At 48.2% G+C, this 15,115-nt stretch overlaps 1 protein-coding gene across 3 annotated transcripts in view; it reads right to left on the reverse strand.

The window, feature by feature from the left end:
* Positions 1 to 15,115, reverse strand: part of FSTL4 (follistatin like 4) — a 435,486-nt gene that overhangs the window by 48,739 nt on the left and 371,632 nt on the right. For all 3 annotated transcript variants that reach the window (XM_012441992.2, XM_064366315.1, XM_012442064.2), the window contains one exon: positions 13,318 to 13,484. In XM_012441992.2, coding sequence (XP_012297415.2) covers positions 13,318 to 13,484 — 167 coding nt within the window. The remainder of the gene's footprint in view (positions 1 to 13,317; positions 13,485 to 15,115) is intronic.

Genomic DNA, 15,115 nt, shown 5'->3' on the forward strand with positions numbered 1-15,115 from the left:
CTCTGATAAAATAGACTTTAAAGCAACAAAGATCAAAAGAGACAAAGAAGGACATTACATAATGGTAAAAGGATCAATGCAGCAAGAAGAGATAACGATCCTAAATATATATGCACCTAATACAGGAGCACCCAGATACATAAGGCAAGTTCTTAAAGACTTACAAAGAGACTTAGACTCCCACACAATAATAGTGGGAGACTTCAACACACCATTGTCAATATTAGACAGATCAACGAGACAGAAAATTAACAAGGATATCCAGGACTTGAACTCAGACCTGGAACAAGCAAACCTAATAGACATTTACAGAACTCTCCACCCCAAATCCACAGAATATACATTCTTCTCAGCACCACATCACACCTACTCTAAAATTGACCACATAATTGGAAGTAAATCACTCCTCAGCATATGCAAAAGAACGGAAACCATAACAAACAGTCTCTCAGACCACAGTGCAATCAAGTTAGAACTCAGAATTCAGAAACCAACCCAGAACCGCACAGCCTCATGGAAAATGAACAACTTTCTCCTGAATGTTGACTGGATAAACAATGAAATGAAGGCAGAAATAAAGACGTTCTTCGAAACCAACGAGAATGAAGACACCACATACCAGAATCTCTGGGACACATTTAAAGCAGTCTCTAGAGGAAAATATATAGCAATAAGTGCCCACATGAGAAGAAAGGAGAGATCTAAAATTGACACCCTATCGTCAAAATTGAAAGAGCTAGAGGAGCAAGATCAAAAAAACTCAAAACCTAGCAGAAGACAAGAAATAACTAAGATCAAAGCAGAATTGAAGGAGACAGAGACACGAAAAACCCTTCAAAAAATCAATAAATCCAGGAGCTGGTTTTTTGAAAAGATCAACAAAATAGACAGACCACTAGCCAGACTAATAAAAAAGAAAAGAGAGAATAATCAAATAGATGCAATAAAAAATGACAAAGGGGATATCACCACAGATTCCACAGAAATTCAAACCATCATCAGAGATTATTACAAACAACTCTATGCACATAAATTAGAAAACCTGGAGGAAATGGATAAATTCCTGGACAACTGCCTCCTCCCAAGCCTAAACCAGGAAGAAGTCGAAACCCTGAATAGACCAATAACAAGGTGTGAAGTCGAGGAAGCAATTAAGAGCCTACCACCCAAAAAAAGCCCAGGTCCAGATGGGTTCACAGCCGAATTCTACCAGACATACAAAGAGGAACTGATACCATTCCTACTGAAACTATTCCAAATAATCCAAAAAGAGGGAATCCTTCCCAAATCATTTTATGAGACCAACATCATCCTAATACCAAAACCTGGCAGAGACTCAACAAGAAAAGAAAACTACAGGCCAATATCCATGATGAACATAGATGCAAAAATCTTCAATAAAATACTGGCAAGCCGATTACAACAGCACATCAAAAAGCTTATCCACCATGATCAAGTAGGATTCATCCCGGGGATGCAAGGCTGGTTCAATATACGCAAGTCTATAAATGTAATTCACCACATAAACAGAACCAAAGATAAAAACCACATGATTATCTCAATTGATGCAGAGAAGGCCTTCGACAAAATTCAACAGCCCTTTATGCTAAAAACCCTCAATAAACTAGGTATCGATGGAACATATCTCAAAATAATAAAAGCTATTTACGACAAACCGACAGCCAATATCATACTGAACGGGCAAAAACTGGAAGCATTCCCTTTGAAATCTGGCACTAGACAAGGATGCCCTCTCTCACCACTCCTATTCAATATAGTACTGGAAGTTCTAGCCAGAGCAATCAGGCAAGAAAAAGAAATAAAGGGTATTCAATTAGGAAAGGAGGAAGTCAAATTGTCTCTATTTGCAGACGACATGATTGTATATCTAGAAGACCCCCTCATCTCAGCCCAAAAGCTCCTGAAACTGATAAGCAACTTCAGCAAAGTCTCAGGATACAAAATCAATGTGCAAAAATCACAAGCGTTCCTATACACCAATAACAGACTTAAAGAGAGCCAAATCAAGAACGAACTGCCATTCACAATTGCTACAAAGAGAATAAAATACCTAGGAATACAACTAACAAGGAATGTAAAGGACCTCTTCAAGGAGAACTACAAATCACTGCTCAACGAAATAAGAGAGGACACAAACAGATGGAGAAACATTCCATGTTCATGGTTAGGAAGAATTAATATTGTGAAAATGGCCATACTGCCCAAAGTAATATACAGATTCAATGCTATCCCCATCAAGCTACCAATGACCTTCTTCACAGAACTGGAAAAAACCACCTTAAACTTCATATGGAACCAAAAGAGAGCCCGCATAGCCAAGTCAATTCTAAGCAAAAAGAACAAAGCAGGAGGCATCACACTACCAGACATCAAACTATACTACAAGGCGACAGTAATCAAAACAGCATGGTACTGGTACCAAAACAGAGATATAGACCAATGGAACAGAACAGAGGCGTCGGAGGCAACACAACATATCTACAACCACCCGATTTTTGACAAACCTGATAAAAACAAGCAATGGGGAAAGGATTCCCTGTTCAATAAGTGGTGTTGGGAAAACTGGCTAGCCATATGCAGAAAGCAGAAACTGGACCCCTTCCTGACACCTTATACTAAAATTGACTCCAGATGGATTAAAGACTTAAACATAAGACCTAACACCATAAAAACACTAGAAGGAAACCTAGGCAAAACCATTCAGGACATAGGCGTAGGCAAGGACTTCATGACCAAAACGCCAAAAGCATTGGCAACAAAAGCCAAAATAGACAAATGGGACCTAATCAAACTCCACAGCTTCTGCACAGCAAAAGAAACAGTCAATAGAGTGAATCGGCAACCAACAGAATGGGAAAAAATTTTTGCAGCCTACCCATCTGACAAAGGACTGATATCCAGAATTTACAACGAGCTAAAAAAGATTTACAAGAAAAAAACAAACAAGCCCATTCAAAAGTGGGCGAAGGACATGAACAGATACTTTACAAAAGAAGACATACATGAGGCCAACAAACATATGAAAAAATGCTCATCATCACTGGTCATTAGAGAAATGCAAATCAAAACTACATTGAGATACCATCTCACACCAGTTAGAATGGCAATCATTAAAAAATCTGGAGACAACAGATGCTGGAGAGGATGTGGAGAAATAGGAACACTTTTACACTGTTGGTGGGAGTGTAAATTAGTTCAACCATTGTGGAAGACAGTGTGGCGATTCCTCAAGGACCTAGAAATAGAAATTCCATTTGACCCAGCAATCCCATTACTGGGCATATATCCAAAGGATTATAAATCGTTCTACTATAAGGACACATGCACACGAATGTTCATAGCAGCACAGTTTACAATAGCAAAGACCTGGAACCAACCCAAATGCCCATCGATGATAGACTGGACAGGAAAAATGTGGCACATATACACCATGGAATATTATGCAGCCATTAAAAACGAGGAGTTCACGTCCTTTGTAGGGACATGGATGAACCTGGAAACCATCATTCTCAGCAAACTGACACAAGAACACAAAATCAAACACCACATGTTCTCACTCATAGGCGGGTGTTGAACAAGGAGAACACATGGACACAGGGAGGGGAGCACTATACATGGGGGTCTGTTGTGGGGGAGTGGGGGGGACAGCGGGGGGGTGGGGAATTGGGGAGGGATAGCATGGGGAGAAATGCCAGATATGGGTGAAGGGGAGGAAGGCAGCAAATCACACTGCCACGTATGCACCTAAGCAACAACCTTGCATGTTTTTCACATGTACCCCAAAACCTAAAATGCAATAAAAAAAAAAAAAAAAAAAAAAAAAAGAAATGGATTTTATGAAAAAAAAAAAAAAAAAGAAAAAGAAGTCTCTGCAACTTGAAGTAATCTCTAAGCAGCTGACTGAGCCCCCTGGAAGAGGGCTGTTGTGGGCAGCTGCGTTCATTGTGAGCAATCCGGAGTGGGCCTGTTCTCCTGCCTGTTCCCAGGCTCAGGCCCAGGAGAGGGAGTTGGAGGCATGGGAGAAGCTACTGTTGGGGGAGCAGCTGGCTCCTCCAAGGCTCAGAGCATGTGTGGTCCCTGGCTGACTTGGGTGTCCTCTGGTCTGTTTGGTCAGTCTCCCCCTCTGACCGTGGGTGCCAAAGGGGAGGCCCTCATCTCTTCACACGTGACTCATCTCTTCATGCATGCCTGTACTGTCCTCAGTGTGTCATGGGGTTCCTGTGCATAACTGGAGCTCAATGAATATTTTCTGACTTCAGGGAGGTGTGTTAGCCTAGCATGCTGCCTCCTGGGGGGCCCTGAGAAGAAGGATAGTGAAGAATTCATATTACCCAGGGAGGTCTGGCCTTGCCCTTCTTGGCTACAAGGAGGCAATCTCTAGGCTCTGGAATGTCATGCCTCATAGGGGTCTCTTTATCTGCCTGGGGTCTTTGGGCCAGGTGGTATCAGTTCTGCCTCCGGAGGGGCTGGAGATGAGACGGCAGTCACATGGGCAGTATTTGAATGAGCTCCAGGAAATACTTTGGACACCAAGGCCTGGGTGAGCTTCTCTGGGAAACTGATGCTGTGACAGCAATGTGTCCGTTGAGTCCATTGAGAGAGGAGAGCAGAGGTTCCATGTTTAGATCCCTCCTGGGCTCTGCCCTGTGGGCTTCGTCACGTGGCTGGGTTTAATCTGTACTCTTTTTGCTGTATTAAACTTTAACTGTGAGTATAACACTTACAATGAGTTCTGTGAATTTTTCCAGCAAATTATTGAACCTGAGGGTAGTTTTGGGAACTGCCTGACTTGCAGTTTATGTCAGAAGTGAAGGCGTTTTCTGTGGAAGAGCCAACTTCAGTTGGCTCAAAAACTCAAACGGGGAGGTTCTGACCTAGTTGTATGGGTGCTGACATTGCACAGAGGGACAAACCTGATTATCTGGGTATACACAGGTGTCCAGGCACCTGCAACAGAAGGCTTGTGCCAGAGACATTGCTCTGAGCTCTCCACTTATCCACCCTCAGATGCCAGAGGGCAAATACCTCTTGACCTGCAAGGACTCCAGAGTGTTCTGTAGAAGGGGTGGCAGCTAATGGGGCCCTCTGGTGAGGTGCAGGCCTGAGCCCTTGAATAGGGCTTTGGCTCCTGGGCTAATTAGCCTGGAATGCCCAGCTGGTGTGGGAAGGGACTCAGGCTCTAGGCTGCCCCGCAGCAGTCATCTGAGGTTCCAGACCGCCTCACACCTGCTGCTTCCCTTTGGGAAACCTGCAACCCTCTTCCTGGAGACCCTTGGATCATGAATCCCCAGGCTGCAAAGGCCTTACCAAGGGTACCAGCTTCTGACTCTAACCTGGACCACACTCACAGTGTCCTTGGGATACTGACTCCTGTCCTTGGGACACTCCAGAGAGGATTTAAATAAACTTCCTTCTACCGCTCATTTCAGGGACCAAGAAGACTTTCAGTTAGGAATTTTCTCCTGACACGGTGTTCAAAACTCTTACACATTGTTGGAGAGGGTGTAAACTGGTGCAGCTTTTGGAGGGAGATTTGGCAAAACCCATCAAAACTGAAAATGCATCACTTCCAAGAACTTATCTTACACGTTGACTTACACACATGTGCAAAGAGGTGTGTATAAGGATATTGACCGCAGTCTTGTTTGCTGTAGACAAAACCTGATGCAGGCTGAATGTGAGCCCCGCTGTGTGGAGCTGGGGAGGGGGAGTCTAGGAAGAGCAGTGCTTGGGCATGGCTCAGGAGCTGCAGGACCTCCTGGTGACTCCCTTGTCTTTGCTCAGTGAGGAGGGTGCCCTTGGAGGGGTGGGCTTCAATCTGTAGTGGCCAACAGAGGCATCAGTCAAGCCTCCTTCATTGGCTGGGCCTCTGTAGGGAGGCAGTGAGGCTCAGGGAGGAAGACAGACACACTGTGGGGAGTTCCTGGGCTCTGCACTCATGGTATAGAAGCTGAATCAGAACCTTCCTGAGGGCCCCTGTACCTTGGAGATAGGGCTGGAAGTGGTCACTGAGTATAAGCCAAGCCCTGAGGCCAGGGCTTCTCCTAAGGCTTTCCCTTAAGAGGGAAAAGAGGTGATCTTGAAAGAGGCACTGAGAAAGCAAAGGCCAGAGGAGACACTTGGCGGGGCGGAGTCACCCCACAAGTTCCACAGGTGGAGTACCACAGACCCCGGCCCCCATATCTTGGAGAGCTCTGGACAACACTCCCAATGGTTTGAACTCATTCAAAACTCGAAAGAACTGGATGTTCAAATGTTTTCAACACAAGCTACAGAGAATTGGCCAAAGCCTTTAAGTGCTTCAAGTGTAGTGTTTTCTAAGATTTTAAAACAAAATGTACCCAAGCATTTAATGGGATTATTTTGATGCAGAGCCTACAACCACCATCTATCGTGGTGCAAACAGCTCTCCATGCTAATCAAACACCTCTCATCTTTTTACAATGAATTCATGACTGGTTCATATAAAGACAATAAAGATTAAATGAGTCATGAGCTCCTAAATCATTTTCTTTTGGTCTTTTTAATAACTCACTTCCAAAGAAGAGCTAGCTGAGAGCATACGCTTCATTAGAATTATTTGTTCCTGGTTTTATACCATTTCGGCATGGGGAAAAAAATGAACCTTTTAACACATCCTTCAAACACTGACACAAATGCTTTCTTCTAATGGGTTTTGTTTTTCTGCTTTTATCACCGTATTCTGCCTGCCGACATCTGAAAGCCCCAAATAGTGAGATTCAGTGAAAAAAACCCCAAAAACAAAAAAGAGTGGCTCTTTCAAGTCATTTGAAATATACCGAGTTTGTTGTAGGCCTTTTTGTTTTTTTAAAAAAGAATACAATAGAAAAATGTTTTCTCTCCCTGAGTACATCAGGTCTAAACAATTCCACGTGCCGGTCTCAGAGCATGCTGCTTCCTTCCTTGCTGGGGCCAGAGGCCGGCAGCCAGTGAGAACAGGAGCTCCACACACAATTGGATACATTCCACCAGGGCCTTGGAACTACAGACAGCTTCGCAGCAAAGACTTGAATTGCTGTGGGCTAGGTATTATGTCCCACAAGCAAGGAACCCAGAGTCTGGGCCGGGCACGTACGCAGCTTTAGGCCCATGGGAAAGCTCTCCACTCCTCTGAATGACTTAACCCCACGTGCCTCAGGGAGCAGGGGTATGGGGTGAGGTGATGCTTATGACCACAGAGCCTGCACCGTGTATGAATGGTGACCACACTGGCAACGACGCTTGCGATGTTCAGCGTTTCAGCCATTACCTGTGACTTCTGAGATGCCCCGTCCCTATTTCTGCCCATTCCTAGGAATGTCCCCTGGCCCTCAGGATCATAAGGGACAGTGAGGAAGACAGTTATGAGATGAAGGGTAGGTGACATTGTTGAGGCGGGACGTGTAAACTGGGTTTGGGGATAGTCACTTCACCACTCCCTGAGTGGCTGCTGTGTGGGCTGGGTGGTCAGAGAGGCAGAGGGCTGAGGCCCAGAATGGGTCTGCATGTTCCGTTTCTGCAGAAAGTGAGGCAGCACCCTGTCCTTCCCAACCCCAGAATATCTAGATTGGGGCCAGGATAGGGAGGGAATGTGTGGATCTGCCTCTCAGATGGGTCCCACCCCAGCCCCCAAAGCCTGGACCTGAGTCCCCAGGAGACAGGGGCTGCAGGGGAAGCTCACCAGGGAAGGGCCCCCTGTGGGGGCACCACGGCAGGGGCTGGGGGTGAAGGCTCCCCTTCTACCAGACACAAGCACAGGCACACTCCTGGGGCAGCCTGGCCCAGGCCCAGCTCATGCAGTGCTGCTGGAGGCCACCCCTCCGCTTAGCTTCTGAGGTGGGGGCAGTGGGCTGTGACTCCTCCAGGACTGAGGTGAGGGGGCACAGGGACAGGTCAGAAGCACATCCAGACCCACAGCTGCTTCAGTAACGAAACCCACAGTCAGCCAGGAAGTAAACAAATTATAGGCTGCACTTTGTTAGCTCTGGGGAACATGAGTATGAGCAGACACTATTGATTTCTCATCAAACAAACAGAAGGCGGCATCATAATCCAGAGACCCACGGCCAGGAGGGGCTGCAGTGTGTGCCCTGGGCTGCTGGTCTCCTGGGGAGTGCCTGTCTTTGGGGGCTTTACACTATTTGTCCAAAATTCTAGCCTCTTCTCAGTGGTGGATTTGTTTTCCCTCCTGCAAGCTGGGCTGGGTGAAGCTGAAGCCTCTTACAAAGCAGTGGTTCAGGTGTCCTCAGGAGACATACCAGATCCAGGCCCAGGCTGAACTTCCTGACAACTTTAAGAAGGGAAGGCTAGGTACGGTGGCTCACGCCTGTAGTCCCAGCACTTTGGGAGGTCGAGGCAGGAGGATCACTTGAGCTCAGGAGTTTGAGGTCAGCCTGGGCAACATAGTGACATCCATCTCTACAAAAAAATCAGAAAATTAGTCAGGCATGGTGGTGCGTGCCTGTGGTCCCAGTTACTCTGGAGGCTGAGGTGGGAGGATTGCTTGAGCTCTGAAAGTCGAGGCTGCAGAAAGCCAAGATCATGCCACTGTGTTCCAGTCTGGGTGACAGAGAGAGGGGCTCTGCTGTCTCAAAAAAAAAAAAAAAAAAAAAAGGCAAAGTGAAGACATCATGAACTAGGCCATGGCCCCATCGGGGGAGCCTTGGGTGGAAGCCAGGGGGACCCTGGGGCACTGCTCCACCGCAGTTGCGCCACTGGGGAAGTTAGAGAGGAGGAAGACTCAGAAAACATCAACAAGGCTCCCCTGACTTCTGGGCTCTCTGTTATTTCAACTCCCTCTTGGATGCATGTTTAATCTTAGGCTGGTGAGGGTTCTGGACTCTTGCAGCACATACATGTGACCATGTCACTCTCCCATCAAACATCTGTGCTTCCCCACTGCCCACAGGGCAATTGCTAAGACTCTTAATGTTAACATCCAAGGACCTTTATGTTCTAGCCTCAGTCTGTCCCTGTACTCCTTTCTCACTCACTTATTCCTGTCTCCTGAAGCTCCAGTCATAAGGGCTCCTTTCTCTGGTCCCCAGAACAGGTATTTGTGGATACCTCACCTCCCTAGAGGCTGCAGACAGTGTCTTTGTTCTATACTCTGGTACGGAGCTTAACTCTCAGGCCCTTGGCAAGTGAGTCAACCCAAATGATGATTCCCCATCTACACCACCTGGAAGGGCCACACACAATTGGGTGACTCATAAGTGCTTCTGACAGCAACATTGCTCACTGCAGAATCTGACTGGCTCCTTCTTACTTGGCTCTGGGTGAGAGGGGTACATTTACTTTCTGATCAAATATTATTCTGATGCTCAAGGCATGCCTGATGTTTGCAAGTCAGAAAAGTTTAATTACATGTGTCATTAGAATGGCATTCTGTAATAGCTCTGTGACTGAATTCATTAACAGAATTCTTAACAGATAAGACAAGACAAATTAACATTTTGTTGCTCATGAAAGCTTCTCATTAAGAGAGTAGTGAAAAAGTGATTAGTATTTTGTTGCCAATCAAGATGTCTCATACAAACGACAAAGAAAGGAGGCCCACACCCCTTCGTGCTCTGTAATCTCCCCGCCTTGCGTATTCAGGGCCTGTCAGCTTTGTGCAGTGGTGTTTGGTGTCACCACCCATTACAATGCCAGTGATCCTATTTCATCTCCCACTGCCGTGGGACTCTGGGAGCCTCATCAACCCCAGCATCTTTGCTGCATCAGTGTTACGCTCCTGGGCTGTTCTCCCCCAACCTCAACTTCGAAAATTCCCAGTGAAGCCTGATGACCTGGCTCTGGCCCTCTTCAGCCCGATTTCTTCCAACGGCTGCCTTCTGCACTGTCCCGAGTTGGGCCGCTGCTTATGAGCACCTCTTGTGTGCCAGGCACCGAGCTGGGTCCTTGACATGCTTCAGCCTAAAATGCCCATGTAGGAGGACATCCTGATCTCTCTCTCCACAGCCTCAGAGAAGTCGAACGGCTCACCCAGGGCTGCTCTGCATTTGCTGGAGATGGCGGGTCAGTGCCTCTCTCCCTGGGTGAATCAAGGCTGGTGTGGACAATGAGGCCTCCATCCCCACTGCAAGCAGCGGGGGCATGCCAAGGTCCTACCTGCCTGACCGGGGAGCCTTGCCCGACTGTTGCTGGCTGCTTGCTGGGGACCCAGGCTGCAAGATGCGGAGAATGTTATTTAGCAGCAGCAGGAGTAATAATATTAATGATAGCCACAATAGTAATAACGATAATGACAGTGATAATATTTAGCATTTATAGAATACCATACATGAACTGCCTTACATGTATCTTCTTTTAGTCTTTATTGGAACCCTATGAGGCTGGTACTATTATTTATCCCCATTTCACAGAAGGGGAAACTGAAGCTTAGAGCAGTCAAGTTTACTAGGCTAGTAACTTTCCAAGGTTCTAGCCAGCAAGTGGCAGACCCCAGGCCCATGCCCTTCACTAGCAAGCTATGCCACCCCCTTCCCTCAGGTAGGGGAGGTGTGTGTGTGTTTTGTGTGTTTGTACACTTTGGGCTGGGACCCTTGAGGGACTGCTGCTGCCCTGCTCCCTCATGTAGGGGTTCTGAGAAGCACCGGGCCCTGCCTATTTGTGGGCTACTGACTCAACCACCAGCAGCAAGTGTTTCCTGAGAGGTAACGAAGGGGCCATTAATCTCCGGTTGCAGCTGCAATTACCCAAATTGCTAACCTTATAGTGAAAAGTAGAAATGCAATTGAGTTGGTGCTGGGGGCATGTTTGAAGGAAGGGAAAACCACTCAAAGTAATTTAATTAACTGATGGCAAGTACATTAAGAGGAGTTTTGCCTCTGCTTTTATTTCTGATGTCTTTCAATGGAGCGCCAAGTAATGCAGATGAAATGCTCCCACAGACACAGGTGGACCTGTCCCAGTGCTGATCAATCATTACTGGCCAAGCATGTTTTAGAGCTGGCACTGTAGCTTGTGAGCAGGAACAGCAGAGAACATCACACTCACAAACGCGCACCCCAATGCAGTCCAGCCTTTACAGATAGGGCACTGCTCTTTCTCACTAAGTTCTCAGACAAGCCCTGGCCGTCGCAGGCCCAGAGGCTGAAGGGTTCTGCCTGTCCAGCATCTTTCCAGCAAGCACCCACCATGGTTGTGCTGCATTGACATTCAAAGCTGTATAGGACGTGGCTATGTTCACCATGGTGGGGAATCACAGGAAACGCTCCTGTCCAGTGTGACAAGGCTAGGGGAAGGGCACTCCTTGGCAGCTTTGCCCAGGGTAGAACCTCCAGAATGGCCCTCTCTTTGATCTGCTTCCTCCATGACCTCCAGGGTGTAGCTGAAGGGGCCTAAGAGTAGGCGAGGACTAACTCTGGTGGTTCCTGCAGCATTTCGTGCTGGGCCTTTCTCTCCACAGAAGTCTCAGAGTTGGAAGGTGTTAGGGACAAGCTGCCTCAGAAAACCCCTCCACACAAGCTGACCCCTTCCTCCTACTCCGATTGCTCTGCAGCTGCATTCCTGAACCCCTATGTAGGCGCTAGACGTGCTACAATTAAGCACAGCCTTATTACCGCCATCCGGCAGCTCAGGGGAGGTTGCGGAAAGCAAATGTTATCCATACCTGTAAAATCCTGTTTTTTAAACTGCCTCCACAAGAGTCATAGGATGATGTAGTGTAAGTCTGTCACAAGTTAACAAACTATCTCTGTGCCTGTTACAAGCTGATAAGATCACGTCAGTCTTGAAACTCCCTTATGCCCCTCTCACCCCGTATAAACTCCTCCTTTTGTAAGCTCGGGGCTGCCGCCTCTGACTGTTACGGAGCAGCCCGGCAGGTTAATAAAACTTGCTTGCCTGACTTTGGGTCTATTCTCTTTTCTCTCCGCCACTTACAGAAGCGACCTTCAAGGTCACAGGGTTTAGCTGCCCTCCTGTGGCTAGCGGCATTGCGGACCATAGTCCCTGCTTGAGCTTGCATATGCCCCTTGGGATGGGGAGCTCAGCGCCTCCTGTGACGGCTTTCTCTCCATGGTGGGGCAGGTTTGATGGCTGGAATGGTGCTCCATCTCGGGGGCCCAAATTGGCGTCCTTTTGAGGCACACCTTGTGCTAGTCCGACTCATGGGCTCACACGGCCCAGGTGAGCTCCCTTTGCCCCAGCCCTTACCCCACCACCTTCGAGATGTTAGCAGGAGCTGACCATTCATCCCACAGGTCTTTCTTCTCTGGGCAAGCGTCCCACTGTGGACTGGGTACCCTGTCCTGAGCCAACAAGGCTAAGGCTGCCCTCTCTTCTGCCTGAAAATTATACTCCTGTCACTGTAACCCAAGACCCGTCAGCTGTCCTGGCAGCTCATTCCATGGGTGACATCACTCTGTCTTCTCACATGAACTTCTGGGAAGCCACATCACCTCTTGTGCCAAACCTGGACCAATAAATATCCTTGAATTATGTCACTTCTTTAAGTCCAATAGAAGGGAAGTATTGCTAATGTTTTTCTTATAGATTAATTCATTGAGGACCGGCAGTTTAAATTACTCAAAGTCACAAAGCTGACATAGATGATGCTGGGACCCCAACAGACGCTGCCTGGTTCCCCGAGCACAGAAGTCCCCCCTGCTGGCCACGCCAGGCTGTGTGAGCTCAGCTGCTTTCTTCTTCCACACAGCACCACTTAACCCATCACACCCTCATCCCCTTACCCAGCAACGCACGTCCCCAAAGTAGTTACCCTCTGGCCTGACCTGGTTTCCCTCCACCTTCTCACCTGGCAGCTGGCACTTTCCTTCCAGCCAACCCTCTCCAGTGGCTCACCTCTGGCCTCCACAGGGACCACCCTTCCCCGCATGCAGCTGTCTATAGCCTACCCAGCGTTAGGGCCCAGAGCCGCCTCCTCAGGTCCTCCTGCCCGCTGTTCTCTCAGCTGTGGAGTCTGTGCTCTCTGCTGGCCTGTGGTCCATCCCTCTGAGCCTGTGAGCAGGCCCACACAGCCCGTTTTCAGGGTCACCTCCAGACCTTTGCTAATGTGCCCTGCTCAGAGGCCTCCTGCCCCACCCACTGCATCCCTCCTTCCCCTTAGCCTGGACATAGCTACCAGGCTGATGGCCACCATTCATTTATTTTCTGCCATGGTGGGACTTGGATTTTATGATACTGCCAGGCTAATAACAGGCTAGAAGGGCACCAAACATGGGATGTTAAACTAAAACTCTCCAGCCCTGCCACTGCCCATAGCATCTTGCCCACTGTACTCTCCTAGGGAGCTGCACTTGAGCTCAGAGTGCGTTCCAGGTGACTTACATTGATGTCTTCCAAGTCCAGGAAGTTCAGCGTGAGCCCGTTGCGCTTCCAGACGATTGGTGGCCTCAGGTCTCCACGGACAGCGCAGGTCAGCACTGTGCTCAGCCCCACAGTCACTGTGGTCACACTGACCCTGTCCTCAGGGGCGAGGCTGAGCTGAACCACTTCTGCAAAGGAAAAGGAGGAGGCACGGTCAGGTGCAGGCCCAGGGAGTGCAGTCTCAACTCAAGGTGAATGGCCATGAATTTACTGGGTGGAAGGGCCCAGAGGGCTTCATGGCTCCCTGAAAATTGTTTACAATGTGCTGACTAAATGTAGAGACAGACGCTTTTGCTGGGCGAGGAGCCAAGACTTAGGTCAAATGCCCAAAAGGCTGAGTCCAAACAGGTCAAGAACCATAGTTAATGTGATGGGGACAATCTGGGCCATGGATTTGTGTCAAGCCAAGAATGTGGGCTGCCAAGGCCAGGGGCCTGCCACAGAGACCAGGGAGGCAGGGGTGCGGTGCCCTGCTCACAGCTCCCCTGGCCTCCTGGAGTCTGGGCCTTGCTAAGGGCAGCCAAGGTCTGCGGGTGAGCCAACAGGTTTCTCATCCATCTGCGGTCAGTTGTAAAGGTTGCGCTGTCTGAAGTCCGGGGAATGAACTGGCTGATCTTTGAAGGTTTGTTTCTGTCTGAGGATTCGCTGAACTTGGATTTGGATTTCTGTTCTGTGACCATGCACCGTAGCTTTTAATTTTTTGAAGTATACCTCAGGCTGCAGGAATTATTAGTCCTTGCCATTTTGGACTTGATAACTGACATTAGGGCTGATCGTTCTTCGGGCAAATGGGAAGAATCTAAGATATTTCTCTGCAATCACAAGCTTTTTGAAATTCTCAGGATTTATGAAAAAATTAATCAAACTCAGGCTGTTCAAATGCCCAAAAGGGATTGGGCTTCCGGGGAGAGTCAGCAGTCCACTGATGGAACTGGCTCCCTTTTGCTCTTTCCCCAAATCTGTCCACTCAGGGAGGCTGGGGCAATAGCCAGAGGTGGCATAAGCTGTGGGAGGCAGGTTGGCTCTCAGTGCAGGTGGTACTATTTTGTCTATTCTGGGATGCCAGCAAAAATGCTGGGAACCCTATTTATGCTTATGACTCTACTGGGACCTAGGGGACCCCAACAGATGTATCCTCCCCTCCGGAATTGGAGCAAAGCAGAGTTGGGAGCTGAGCTCTGTTACTCAACAGGACACTTATGAGCTGTGACCAGACAGCAGCAGCCCCGCAGGCAGCACATCTGTGCTCACACCCTCTTGCCTTCGAGTGTGGGAGAGGGGAAGAGGGAGTGAAAACAGCCGCAGGTGCAAGGCACTGCAGAGCAGCTGTATTGAAAGCAGAGCCCTGAGGTCAGATCCTGAGCAGCAAAGCCCTCCCTCCTCCACAAACGCTCAGCGGCCTGGCCCTGGGCTCACAAAGACGAACAAATACTCTAGATGCTTCATCAGTGCTGTTGGATGGATGGATGAGAAATGGAGAAAATGAAATAAAGCAGTAAAAGAGCCAATAGGTTGGTGGGGAGGGGACAATCACACACAGGAAAAATGTGACTCACGGTAAAGGAACCCTGGAGGAAAGATACGCACCGAATGATGGATGCAGACGCAACTGGCATAATATTTTACCAACATTAAAGTGACGCATTTCAAGTTCTCCCTTAAATCACATTCTGCTCACTGCCCTCCCACCTCCAAGTCATCAGGCTTATTGCCCAGGGCAGGACAGAGAAGGCACTAACTCTGTACCAAGACCCAGGCT

The sequence above is a fragment of the Aotus nancymaae genome, unplaced genomic scaffold (assembly GCF_030222135.1).
Source record: "Aotus nancymaae isolate 86718 unplaced genomic scaffold, 86718_ANA_hifiasm-v0.15.2.pri h1tg000064l_1, whole genome shotgun sequence".
NCBI lineage: Eukaryota > Metazoa > Chordata > Mammalia > Primates > Aotidae > Aotus > Aotus nancymaae.